Below are 13,954 nucleotides of genomic sequence, written 5' to 3'. Positions count from 1 at the left end.
TAGAGATGGGGTTTCACCATGTTGGCCAGGTTGGTCTCCAACTCCTGACGTCAGGTGATCCTCCCGCCTCAGCCTCCCAAAGTGCTGGGATTACAGGCATGAGCCACCATGCCTGGCTTTTGCTCTTCCCTTTTAATCCTAACTAGAATGGGTATGTGATGCCTGGAAATGCAACAGCCTTCTTGAGACCATGAGGATGAAAACTTTATGCAAAGGAAGGCAGAGCGGGAAAACTGAAGGAGCACCAGTGCTTGGCTTATTACCTCTGGACTTAAATTGCTATTTGATTGAAATTCCATAGCTGGAGTACAGTTACATGCAGTGTAACTCAGTTCCAACAAAAAGGGCCAAAGTGGCCTTCACTGTTGACCAAGACAACTGTTTCTTCAGCCAGTCAAAGGCAAAAGTGATGATGTAACAATGGCTATTGGGTTGGGTGTTATTGCCCTTCAGCTCCCACTGAATCTAGGGTGTAATGGTGGTAAAACTAAGTAGACCAAGAGAAAGGCATTCTTCCAATCAAAATGCTTGTATTAGAATACTAATAAATGCAGATTAAAAAAAAAACCACACAGAAAAAGAGGAAAACACTCAGAAATGTGATTACAGATTAGGCATATTAGAGGAAAAAGAGTTCTTCAGGGTATACAAAATGTAAACATTTGCCCTGGGATTTCCCACAGATGGCACAGTCCACACGGACTCTTTTGGAACAAAAATATGTCTATTAAGTCTCCAGGATAGCATCTATAAAGTCTGCAAACTTGCCACATTAAGAGTTATAAAGTTCCTAAAACTTTCTATGCAAAACACAAAATGGCTCCCAATCCAGGCAACCAGCACACGTGGAAGCAGAATACCAAAGCAAATCCATCTTCCAACCATCAGCTTCGACTCCCTCCAGCTACTGTATTTACATTTACCTTGACAGAGATTACAGAGATATACACAGTATATAAAACTCCTACTTGAGGCTGGGGTGGGAGATGAAATCTTTCTTGCTTATCAAATGCTCTGGGGAGAGGCATCAAATCAGTCCTTTAAACTTAGGGAGAGAGGACTAAGAAGACGCCCTCTTTTGTTCAGAAAATGGAGACTCATAAACTTCCATGGGTGGGCAGGTACAAACCAGGTGCTGATCTCCATATATGTCATCAATCCGGGCAATCGTTGGCCAGAATTTGTTCTCTGGTTTCACAAAGGGCTGCAAAGGACAAACGATGGAAATGCTGTGAGATGTTCTGAGAGGTTTCTCTTAGGGAAAAGGAGGTGGCAATGCTATTCCCACAACCTAAGACACCATCAGCCCAACAAATATTCTGAGAACCTAAAATCCAACCCTACATTACCATTTAAAAAAAAAAAGGCATTTCCCAGGAGACGTGTCCCTGATCACCACCCCTGTTAAGCATCCTTATGTGCTGTTGATCTCTGGACCAGTTTATAGCAAAGTGAAAGACTTCAACTGCTTAAAGAAGACTTTGGAAACTATGTTTTTCTGTGCCCATTATATCCTTAAGTTTGGATATTTAGCTGACCTTCTCTTTTAACATAGGTCTAATTTATTTGCCATGTCATTTTCCATACAATTCAGTTGATTTAAAAGTTAATTTCTCGGCCGGGCACGGTGGCTCATGCCTTTAATCCCAGCACTTTGGGAGGCCAAGGCAGGCGGATCCTCTGAGGTCAGGAGTTCGAGACCAGACTGACCGACATGGAGAAACCCCACCTCTGCTAAAAATGCAAAATTAGCCGGGCATGGTGGCACATGCCTGTCATCCCAGTTACTTGGGAGGCTAAGGTAGGAGAATCGCTTTAATCTGGGAGGCAGAGGTTGTGGTGAGCAGAGATTGTGCCATTGCACTCCAGCCTGGGCAACAAGAGTGAAACTCTATCTCAAAAAAAAAAAAAAGTTAATTTCTCATACTGTGCATTAAAATAAAAGTTTGAACGATTAAAAAAAAGCATCAGCTGGGCGCGATGGCTCACGCCTGTAATCCCAGCACTTTGGGAGGCCTGGGTGGGCAGATCACGAGGTCAGGAGATCAAGACCTTCCTGGCTAACACGGTGAAACCCCGTCTCTACTAAAAATACAAAAAATTAGCCAGGCATGGTGGCAGGCGCCTGTAGTCCCAGCGGGAGGCTGAGGTAGGAGAATGGCATGAACCCGGGATCATGCCACTGCACTCCAGCCTGGGCGACAGAGTGAGACTCCGTCTCAAAAAAAAAAAAGGCATCATTTGTTTGCCCTCCTCTCCAATGAATACAGGATTTACATTCTCATTATGTTTTTATGCTATTACTGCACAGATCCATAAACAGCACATAGCATAATTTGGCACATTTTGAGCCTTCTCCCTACCTCACTCAAACAGACTACACAGAACCTTCTCCTCCATACAAGAATCAGGAAGGAAAGGAAGGTTGTATTGGGCACCATCTCCCTGTCCCACGGTGGAGGGAAACACATTGGTCCACTGGGCAGGACTCGTATTCAGCTTTCCGCCACTGTGTTCCCTATGGGTTCCCAGATCTGTGGTTGATACTGTGTGACCTCGCCTCTGAAAGCCAATTTCTTTGCTCCTCATTCCTTTTCAAGACCCTTATTTCACAAGGTGCCCCGCATATGGTTTCTATAATGATGAGGCTAAGAGCATACACCCCCCAGGATAGGAGCTGGCCCGTGCCTTCCCAGCTGGCACATTCAGATTCAGAGAACTTACGAGTGGGAATGCTGCCACCTCTCTGGAATAAGGCCGGTCCCAGTGGGAGGATGTAACGCAGGTCAGGGAATGTGGAGACATCTGAGACAGAGAGACGGACAGAGGAGGGGTCAGAGCAATACACTCTCTTCTCCTCCCACCCTGCACCTCAACCGTCAAGCTTCTGACAGGAGCCCAGGCAGAGAAAGCTATTGTTTTCTTTCAATTTAGCGGGGTACAATGTGGTTTGTAATTGTGAAATATTTTAAATACCAGAACGTTACGGTAATAATCATCACATCTACCACCCAGCAAAGTCCCCATTCTGTCATATTTGCTTCACCTTTTAGAAAAAATTACCTACACATTTGGAGCTGCCTGTATATCCCTGTCCCAGTGCTAACCACTCTTCTGAATTTGGTGTTTACCATTCTCATCATGCGTTTATACTATTACTGCATATGTTAATAAACAGCATATAGCATAATTTGGCTCATTTTAAAATCTGATATCATCCTATGAGTAGTAGTATCCACTTGTATTATAATTCACTATTATGCTCTTTGAAATGTTTATTGCCATTTAAAAAAATAGCCTCAATCCTGAAAGAAGCAGGAGTCTTCAGAGAGAAAAGAGAAATAAATGGTGGTAAGCATAATCATCTTGTATGCCTCCATGACTCTGTGAACTCACCTCTAGAGAGGTGCCTGCCTTCTGCAAGTCACTGGTCCCCGCCATCTCCTACAGGTAGGCAGTTTGGGAACCTGCTCCAGCTGCTGCAGGCATAACAGACTTGTTCTCTGGCTTATAGCCATGAAGACACAACCACAGCCTTCATGGTATTCTCCACTCCTGATCTTCCAGCTTAATATCTGGACTAACAAGAAACTTAGGACTCTGACCAGATGTAAAATTAACATGTTTTGGAAGCGGCAGAGTAATGCCCAACCAACTTTTCCCCACCATGGGGCATAAATATTGTAACATCCAGTCCAAATGTCAATCCAGTTTCCTCAGAGATAACTGCTCTAATATAAGAATGTGTGCTTGTACAGAGTTTGTGATGTAAATATGTAAATTTTATTTATGCCATAATCTCACTACAGTACATCAAACAGAGATGCAGAATGTTACAAATTCTCCAACTAGACAGTTGTGGACAGCTTCCACAACCACATCATCCTTGAGTAACTGCTATGCTGTTCAAGACGATGCAAACTTCAAAGTAACAACTGCATCTTCTCAGAAGAATTACCTTATTCTAGGGAAGAGTATCATCCTCAGTTGAGAGTTCAGGAGTTGCTGGTACACTGTCCAGACATCATTTTCTAGTTTAAGGAACATTTCAAGCAAAGTTCCAGGGCCTACGCACCTTCAGCGGATTGACCCTGGGGTCGATGCGGCCCTCCTCAATGTCAGCAATTTCCTGCCGAATGCTGATCATGGCATCACAGAATCTGTCCAGCTCTGCCTTGTCCTCCGACTCAGTGGGCTCAACCATGAGGGTCCCTGCCACAGGCCAGGACATGGTAGGGGCGTGAAATCCTGCAAACGGAGACAGGAGAACTTGCCTCACTGAAAGTCAGTGGCCTACCTAGTTTGGAAGAAAAGTTCCTATCCCTTCTTATATTTTATCCTGAGAAAATCATCAGATACATTTGCAAATGTATGTATTCGGGGACTCATCTCAGTGCTGTTTATAGAAGAAAAATTTAGGAAACAACCTAATATCCAACAACTGGGGATCAGATAAGCAAATTTTACAGAGCACCCATACAGTAAATAGACAACCATTCAAAATTATGTGAATGTGTTAAACTGGCTAAACATTCAAAAATATTAAGTGAAAAAAGCAAGCCACATAATGATATCCCATTTCTATATATAAATAAAAGGACAAAGTACTTATATAACGTATGTATATTTTTATGAGGGAAGATGCCTTGAAGAAAACATAAAATGTTAACTGTAAATATGGCCAGAAAATGAGACTGGGATTTTTATTTCACTTTGATTATATTTTAGAATCTTTCAGTAATTATCATGTATTATGTGCAATTAAGAGAAATAAAAATATTATAGCTTATCAAAAGTTAAATAATGAGATAACAAGTGTTAAGGACCCTGGAGCAAATCTTATTGTCCCCATTTTGTATGATAAGGAAACAAGTTTGGCCAGTATGTGGAAAGCCTTTGCCTTTACATTGAACACAGGCTCGGTGTGTTTCTGTTTCCAAAGGTCTTCACAGGTAAGGTGATGCAACAAGATACATAGTCAAGAGAGAGATTTCCAGGACAAAAATCAAAAACAATGTTTTCCATTTCTTGTATTTTTTCTATAAAGCTTTTTTTTCGGGGGAAGGGGACAGGGTCTTGCTCTGTCGCTCAGGCTACAGTGCACTGGCACACTCACGGCTCACTGCAGCCTCAACCTCCTGGGCTCAAGTGATCCTCCCACCTAAGCCTTCCAAGTAGCTGAGACTACAGGTGCATGCCACCATGCCCGGCTAATTTTGTTGTTGTTGCATAGACAGGGTTTCATCATGTTGTCCAGGCCGGTCTCCAGCTACCGAGCTCAAGCAGTCTGCCTGTCTCTGCCTCCCAATATGCAGAGATAACAGGCATGAGCCACCATACCGGGCCTATGAAACTTCTAAAAGCTGAAGAACAACTCCCAGGTTGATACACCTCTGAACTAATCTTGCCCCAACGTGCAGTGGTTCTCAAATTCTGGTGAGCATCATTATTACATGGAGTACTTTAAAGTCACATCTGCATGATTTAAAACATTCTCTACCAACATTTTATTGAAAAATGTTCAGGCCAGGTGCTGTGGCTCACACACCTATAATCCCAGCATTTTGGGAGGCCAAGGCCAGTGGACTGCTTAAGCCCAGGAGTTTGAGACCTGCCTAGGTAACATGGCAAAACCCTGTCTCTACAAAAAATACAAAAATTAGCTGGGTGTGGTGGTATGTGCCTGTAGTCTCAGCTACTTAGAAAGCTGAGGTGGGAGGATCACTTGAATCCAGCAGGTGAGCCTGCAGTGAGTCAAGATCACAACACTGCACTCCAGCCTGGGCGACAGAGTAAGACCTTGTCTCTATTTAAAAAAAAAAAAAAACCACTAACATCCAGATGAGTTTAAAGGACTGTAGGTGAGCACCCATATACCCACCACTTAGATTCCACAATGCTGTTGTTTGCTTTATCATATATCTACTCATCCAGCCATCCGTCTTACTTTCTGATGCATTTCAAAGTACACTGCAGTCATTAGTACACTTCACTCTTAAACCCTTCAGCATATACATCATGACTAGAATTCAATATCTGTTCACCTATTTTTGTGATAAAACTTACAGTGAAATGCACAGATCCTAACTGTACCATTTAATGAGTTTTGGTAAATGTATACACCTTTGTCACTCAAACCAGACAGGGATTTTTTTTTTTTTAAGAGAACAAGCTGATTACCTATCACGTCTGCCCTTAATTCCATGTGTGAGCAAATTCATTCCAACATATCCTGCTGTAGTGGTCCCCATATTTTGAACCACCTGAGAAGTTCTTGCAAAAAAAATTCCTGCATCTGGACCCTGATTCAGGAAGTCCAAGGTAGGGCCCAAAAATCTATGAGTCATAAAACATGCCAGGTGATTCTGATAATTGGTCTGATAATTAGCCTGGAACTGCTGTGTAAGGCAGTATGCCCCAAAATTGCCTGAAAAGACTCATACAGAAGCTGCATGTTAAATATACAGATTATTAGCTCTCTTCCTTAAAAATTCACATTCAGCAGTTATGCTTAAGACCTGAAAACTGTGTTGTCATGTTCATTGTTTTTTGACTTAGCTATTCATTTGGTCTCTCATTTATTAACACTATGTGTTGAGTGCCTACTATGTGCCAGGCACCTGGACAATTTGGGGCTTTTGGACAAGTGTGGAAACGGTTCTGTCAATCATCAAAATAACATTGAGGTCAGGGGACAACATGATTCAGAAACACTGGGTGGTAACTTCAGTTACCACCTCTCTGTGAGCCCCTCCTCTCTCTCCTTGCAAATGCTGTTGCAGTTAGATGTGTGAAGTAGGCAAGGCATCCACAAATTGAGTGTGTTATCCTGAGTCGGCCATTACCGAATCGCTAGCCGGGAGGCTGTCAGGGGAAAGGAGTTCTACTGTTACAAGGGTTGCCAAGCAGAGATCTTGAGGATGGGATTGGTAATTTCATTAATGAAGCCTTTCTCTGGCTTTCCTGTCTATTATCAGCGTAACTGCATAATAAGATCATTCATTCGAGAGAGGAGTGAGTCACACGTGTGGGATTCCCATTATGATGCAGTAGTGAAACTATTAAAGATTTTTTTCTTTTTTTCCCAAAACAAGTCATTAAAACTCAGATAGGACTCCATATCCATTGAATGGCAACGTTCTCCCCAACTTAGCCTTTCTGAGAATTGAAAGATCCTTGACATTATTATTATTTTCATATTATTATAATAGTAATATTGGCTGGGTGTGCTGGCTCACAGCTGTAATCCCAGCACTTTCGGAGGCCGAGGTGGGTGGATTGCCTGAGCTCAGGAATCTGAGACCAGCCTGGCCAACATAGTGAAACCCTATCTCTACTAAAAATATTTAAAAAATAGCTGGGTATGGTGGTGTGCACCTGTAGTCCCAGCTACTTGGGAGGCTGAGGCATGAGAATCACTTGAACCCGGGAGGTGGAGGTTACAGTGAGCCGAGATCACACCACTGCACTCCAGCCTGGGCGACAAAGTGAGACTCTGTCTCCCCAACCCCCAAAAAAGTAATATGATCTTAATATTATAATATTAATAACGTTGTTCACTAGGAAAATGTAGTGAGCTGAGATGAATGAACACCCACTAATGCACAGGTAAAGTGTCCATGTCTTTCAAAATGCTTCAAAAAAAGTTGCATTTTCTTTGTGAAAACTACTACACTTATTTCTTCATCTCTAGAAGCAGCTGAAACAGCTACGCCATGATGGAGGTGGCTATAAAACTCCAATGCCATTTGTCTCTACCACTTCGATGGGTTACTTGCTCTGTCTCCTTCACCACTACACTCACTGCAACTCAAAGGGGTTTTAATTTTAATTATAAACACTTTTCTTGGCTGTTAATGGATTCAAGATGCATATTTTAATATCTTCTGAAGGGCAGGACCAGTGCAGTCATAAGGAAACTTTTTTCTCTATTATTTTGGAGGTTGCCAAGAACCCTGAGCTCCCCATTTATCCCCCAGATCAGTTTACTGTGGTGCCTGCACTTTCCATTTGTGCTTTAGGAAGTAGTGGTCCACAGCCAGCATGGGCGGTGGCATGAATGTCAAAAGCCACTTACCATAATCCTGGAGTCTCTTGGCCACGTCCACAGCCTCAATATTTGCAGACTTTTTGAAGGGTCTCGTGTCCAAAATAAATTCATGACCCACATAACCTGTTCAGGAAAGTTGTTTCAGCCCATGATTAGCATCAGCTTATTGTTCTACCCAAACAAATGAATAAGTAATTTAATGAATAAGTGCATCAGCTTTTTATGTGTATCAGTGAGGACCAATAAACCATGGGCACTGGGTAAGTTTATTATTGGCAATAAAGGTTTCATTTAGTCTTACTACAAATAAAAATGTTTAGCACACTGGGCCAATGTGTCTTATCTTCAGCTCACTACACACCTGTGAAGCTGATTATGGCTAATGGCAGGTGGGAGGCATTACTGGAACATATGACCAGAGGTGTCTGGGGATGAGATTATTTCTATCCTGCGGACATAAAATCTACTTGCAACAGTTAAACGCATCGTATAGTCCTGATCCTTTTATACAAAATATTTCTAGAGCCATTGACACTTTTCAGCAACTTTACCCTCAACATCAAATAATTACTTTTGCGTATATATAGATATGGATATATTAAACATATCCATAAGACACATATAGAATTTTATGTTTCTTTGAAGGACCTTTTGATGTTTTGGTTTCAGGCTGCAAACAAAGAATTAGAAATACGGGACATCAAACAATGTACCATAAGTAACAAGGAGTTAATGAGGCCAAAGTCTGTGTGACCCAGTTCACTTTGTTCTACCAATGACACATCCCTTATTTGAAATTACAGATCTTTATTTGAGCCTCATGTTGGCATCCAAAAGTTCTGGATTTTCAGGCCAGGCACAGTGACTCATGCTGGTAGTCCCAGCACTTTGGGAGGCTGAGGTGGGCAGATCGTTTTAGATCAGGAGTTCCAGACCAGCCAGGGCAACATGGCAAAACCCTATCCCTACTAAAAATAGAATCACCTGAGCCTGGGAAGTCGCGGCTGCAGTGAGCCACGATCACACGACTGCACTCCAGCCTGGGTAATAGGAGCAAGACCCTGTCTCAAAAAAATAAATACAAATTTTTAGAAAAAATTGTAGATTTTCAGATTAGGGATATTCGACCTGTAGTTCATAAACAGGCCTCTTCTCTAGGTCCAGGCTGCCAGTAGCTCCCCAGAATGAGCTACTGACCACACAACCATCATCAGGAATAAACCATTAAGTCAGCGTTCTAATAAATAGACCAATATTCCTCCGGGGCTTCGCAAATTCCACAGTCCACCAACTGATGAATTTCCTTCCAGGAAAGTATCTACTCATGAGATAATGATGTACTCTTTCTTCTTAACCCACTTTCCTCACTCTCAGCAAAAATGAATCCACTCACAGAGACTCAGAGCAAGCATAACTTCTCAAGCCTGTGAAGAATAGCTCCAGTAATTAATAGCCCCTGAAGACAGTCTACGAAATGCTCTGCTTCTTATAGAATGAATAAATATCAAAGAGGTGGGGCTGGGCTCATTGGCTCACACCTGTAATCCCAGCACTTTGGGAAGCTGAGGCAGGCAAATCACTTGAGGTCAGGAGTTCAAAACCAGCCGGGCCGACATGGTGAAACCCTATCTCTACGAAAAAAAAAATTACAAAAATTAGCCAGGTGTAGGGGCGGGTGCCTGTAGTTCCAGCTACTCAGGAGACTGAGTGAGAGAATCGCTTGAACCTGGGAGGTGGTGGTTGCAGTGAGCCGAGATGACACCACTGCACTCCAGCCTGGGAGACAAAGTGAGACTTCATCTCAAAAAAAAAAAAAAAAAAAAAAGATGTGGTTTTGTTTGAAAATACAACTATAAAGAGCATAAGACTCTGAATATACTGAAACTGCATATTTTTAAACCACGCTTGAAGAAAAAAGTAAAAAAACTTTAAAAACATTGAGATAGGGGCCAGGCACGGTGGCTCAAGCCTGTAATCCCAGCACTTTGTGAGGCCGAGGCGGGCAGATCATGAGGTCAAGAAATCAAGACCATCCTGGCCAACGTGGTGAAACCCCATCTCTACTAAAAATATAAAAATTAGCTGGGCATGGTGGCACATGCCTGTAGTCCCAGCTACTTGGGAGGCTTAGACAGGAGAATTGCTTGAACGCAGGAGTCGGAGGTTGCAGTGGGCCAAGATCATGCCACTGCACTCCAGCCTGGTGACAGGGCGAGACTCTGTCTCAAGGAAAAAAGAAATTGAGACACGGTTGAGCGCTCTGTCACTCAGGCTGGAGTGCAGTATCGCCATCACAGCTCACTGCAGCCTTGAACTCCTGGGCCCAAGCAATCCTCCCAGTTCAGCCTCCTGAGAGTAGCTGGGACTACAGGTGTGCACCACATGCCCAGCTAATTTTTATATTTTTTGTAGAGATGGAGTCTCACTATAGCTAGGCTGGTCTCAAACTCCTGGGCTCAAGTGATCCCCCCACCTCAGCCTCCCAAAGTGCTGGGATTACAGGCCGTGAGCTACTGCGCCCAGCCAAAACATGCTTTCTAACAATGGAGAATAAATTGTAAGGAGTGTGATTCAAAAGCAGAAAATTCAGCCAGGCACGGTAGCTCACACTTGTAATCCTAGCATTTCAGGAAACCGAGGTAGGAAGATCGCTTGAGCTCAGGAGTTTGAGACCAGCCTGGGCAGCATAGTGAGAGCTTGTTTCTACAAAAAAAACACAAAAAATTAGCTAGGTGCAGTTGTGCTTGCCTGTAGTATCAGCTATGTGTAAGGCTGAGGTGGGAGAATCATTTGAGCCCAGGAGGTCAAGGCTGCAGTGAGCCGAGTTCACATCACTGCATTCCAGCCTGGGTGATGGAGTGAGACCTTTTCTCAAAAAACAAACAAACAAACAAACAAAAAAAAGTAGACAATCCTATTCATGGGTAGGTAAACATAGGAAAAAAAATGCTGAAACAGTAAGTGGAATGTTCAAGGGGAAAATCATTAGACTAAGTTTTTATCAACTATTAATACCAGGACTCTTAAATGCTCAGCTGAGGATTGCTTGAGCTTGGGAGTTGGAGACCAGCCTGGGCAACAAAGCAAGACCCTATCCTACAAAATATTTAAAAATTAGCCAGGTGTGTGGCAGACATCTGTAGTTCCAGCGACTTGGGAGGCTGAGGTGGGAGAATCGCTTGATCCCAGGAGATTGAGGCTGCAGTGAGCTATGATAATGTGACTGTACTCCAGCCTGGGTAATAGAGCAAGACCGTCTCTTAAACAAAACAAAATGCCCTGATTGTGCCAATGATTGGAGGACGAAGGCTAATGGAAGCTCGCTGCTCAGAATGACACCAGACAGCAGGGGGGGGAGGAGGGGAGGGACACAGTGGGGGAGGAGGCACTCTTGCTGGCAGGACAGGAGGAGAGTCTTCCAAGCAGAGGTTCAGTAATAGCTGAAAGGCACCATCAAGCCAAGCCCAACACAGCACTGCTAATACCACAGTGCCATCTGAAGAGGCCCCCACCATAGCCAAGAGGTTTAGGAAGAGCTCCATTTTCTAAATGAGGTTCAGATGTTTTTTTCTAAATGCATACTCTATTGCGTTCAAATAGAAACTGCTGTGGAATTCCAGCATCTCTCTCCATCTCAATGTGAGCCCTGAAAGGGATGAAATTTCAACTTGGTGGCTGTCACAAACCAGATCCTAAGATGTTCTTTGCAGCTTTTAGGACACACAAACCTGCTATAGGGCAATGTTAGGGCGATATCAAGTGGAAACTGAATAAACCACTCAGCACCAAGTTTTAGTGTTCACAGAGTAGGTGTTTCTGCTGGATCTAACAGTGATTATAGCTGAGAAGGTACCATGTGAAAGGGGCAAGGAGGACAGGAGGGGGTGGGATGAAGGAAAAGCGAGGTAAACGTTGAGTGGCTAAGTGGGAACCACCACCCCCATATGTTGATTGTCTTCTGAGGGTAAGAACAATATGGGAGTGTGCTGTGGAAAAATAGGGCTTCTCAAAACCCTCCTTGAGAGAAAGGACCAGACCTTACTTATCCCCCATCCTCAAGGTGGCTGCCAAGGAATAAAGGAACTCACTAGGTAACTACTCTGGAAAGCTCTGCTGGGCAATCAATGCTTGGTCGAGCCTTTTAGCTGAAATTCACAGAACATGACTAACAGAATCAAACCTCCTGGCTGTTTCCCTGTAGTTCAAGCTAGAATGCGGTTTTCCTGAGAATGTGAGGTCAGGTAAGTGGGACTGAGCAGGGTCACTCGTGAGCCAAGGACATGAGGGCCCAGCCCCTGAGGCCCCTGCCCACCCATACAGCAAGGGCCACCTAGAAACCTCCGCAAGGACAGGTATTTGCAGGCAAAGTTGGTGTTTGTCTGATGGAAAAAAAAAAAAAAAAGGCAGATGACCTGAGGTCAAGAGTTCGAGATAAACCTGGCCAACATGGCGAAACCTCATCTCTACTGAAAATACAAAAATTAGCCAGGTGCGATGGTGGGCACTGTAATCACAGTGGGAGGCTGAGACAGAATTGCTTGAGCCCGGGAGGCGGGGGTTGCAGTGAGCCGAGATTGCACCACTGGACTCTAGCCTGGGTGACAGAGCAAGACTGTGTCTCAAAAAAAAAAAAAAAAAAAAAAAGGATAGGCATATAAGAAATTAAAACATAAAGAAAACATTGGGATACTAACAAAGTCATCTCCTCCTACTAATGGGGACTCCATTCAGATCAAACCTTTGCCTCTCACAAAAGTAGACAGCTGTGGATTTTTGCAATTCTTCCTTTAAAATGTTATCATCTTGCTGGGGCAGTGGCCCATGCCTGTAATCCCAGCACTTTGGGAGGCCAAGGTGGGCGGGCCACCTGAGGTCGGTAGTTTGAGACCAGCCTGACCAACAAGGAGAAACACTGTCTCTACTAAAAATACAAAGTTAGCCAGGCATGGTGGTGCATGCCTATAATCCCAGCTACTCAGGAGGCTGAGGTGGGAGAATTGCTTGAACCCGAGAGGCAGAGGTTGAGGTGAGCTGAGATTGCGCCATTGCAATCCAGTCTGGGCAACAAGAGCAAAACTCTATCTCAAAAAAAAGAAAAAAAAAAAAGTATCATCTTACCTGAGGTAATTCCTTTCTTTCCTCATTCTAGCAGAATATAGTCACGCGTTACTTAACGAAGGGAATACGTCCTGAGAAGTGCATTGTGAGATGACTTTGTCATTGTGGAAACAGCATGGTGTACTTACATAAAGTAGTTGGTAAAGTCTACTATATATACACCTAGGCTACATGGTACAGCCTCTTGCTCCTACTGTACTGAATACCGTAGGCAATTGTAACACAATGGTCTGAATCTGTGTATCTGAACATATCTCAACATAGAAAAGACAGAGCAAAAATACGACATAAAACATAAAAAATGGTACATCTGTGTAGGGCACTTACCATGAATGGAGCTTGCAGGACTGGAAGTTGCTCTGGATGAGTCAGTGAGTGAGTGGTGAGTGAACGGGAAGGTCTAGGACATCCCTGTATACTGCCATAGACTTTGTGAACACTGTACACTTAGGCTATATTAATTTATTTAAAAAAACTTTTTTCTTCAAAAATAAATTAACCTTAGCTTACTGTAACTGTTTTTTTGTTTTTTTTTTGAGACAGAGTCTCAATCTGTTGCCCAGGCTGGAGTGCAGTGGCACAATCTCGGCTCACTGCAGCCTCCAATTCCTGGGTTCAAGTGATTATCATGCCTCAGCCTCCCGAGTAGCTGGGATTACAGGTGCCTGCCACCATGCCTGGCTAATTTTTGTATTTCTAGTAGAGACGGGGTTTCACCATGTTGGCCCGGCTGGTCTCGAACTCCCGAGCTCAAGTGATCTGCCCGCCTTGGCCTCCCAAAGTGCT

General features: G+C 43.5%; 1 protein-coding gene across 2 annotated transcripts in view; it reads right to left on the bottom strand.

The window, feature by feature from the left end:
- Positions 1-510: 510 nt before the first annotated feature.
- The window catches only part of GLDC (glycine decarboxylase), a 112,310-nt gene continuing 98,866 nt past the window's right edge, over positions 511-13,954 (bottom strand). Inside the window, exons 22-26 of one of the 2 annotated variants that reach the window (XM_063609191.1) lie at positions 9,589-9,681; positions 8,078-8,173; positions 4,076-4,248; positions 2,725-2,805; positions 511-1,204 (exon numbers count right to left, since the gene is read on the bottom strand). In XM_063609191.1, the coding sequence (XP_063465261.1) occupies positions 1,061-1,204; positions 2,725-2,805; positions 4,076-4,248; positions 8,078-8,173; positions 9,589-9,681 (587 nt within the window). In that variant the 3' untranslated portion in view covers positions 511-1,060. The remainder of the gene's footprint in view (positions 1,205-2,724; positions 2,806-4,075; positions 4,249-8,077; positions 8,174-9,588; positions 9,682-13,954) is intronic. The other variant, XM_055294285.2, reaches the window with a different exon arrangement.

This window comes from Symphalangus syndactylus, chromosome 9 (assembly GCF_028878055.3).
Source record: "Symphalangus syndactylus isolate Jambi chromosome 9, NHGRI_mSymSyn1-v2.1_pri, whole genome shotgun sequence".
NCBI classification, from domain to species: domain Eukaryota; kingdom Metazoa; phylum Chordata; class Mammalia; order Primates; family Hylobatidae; genus Symphalangus; species Symphalangus syndactylus.
This window is presented reverse-complemented; position numbering and strand designations above follow the sequence as displayed.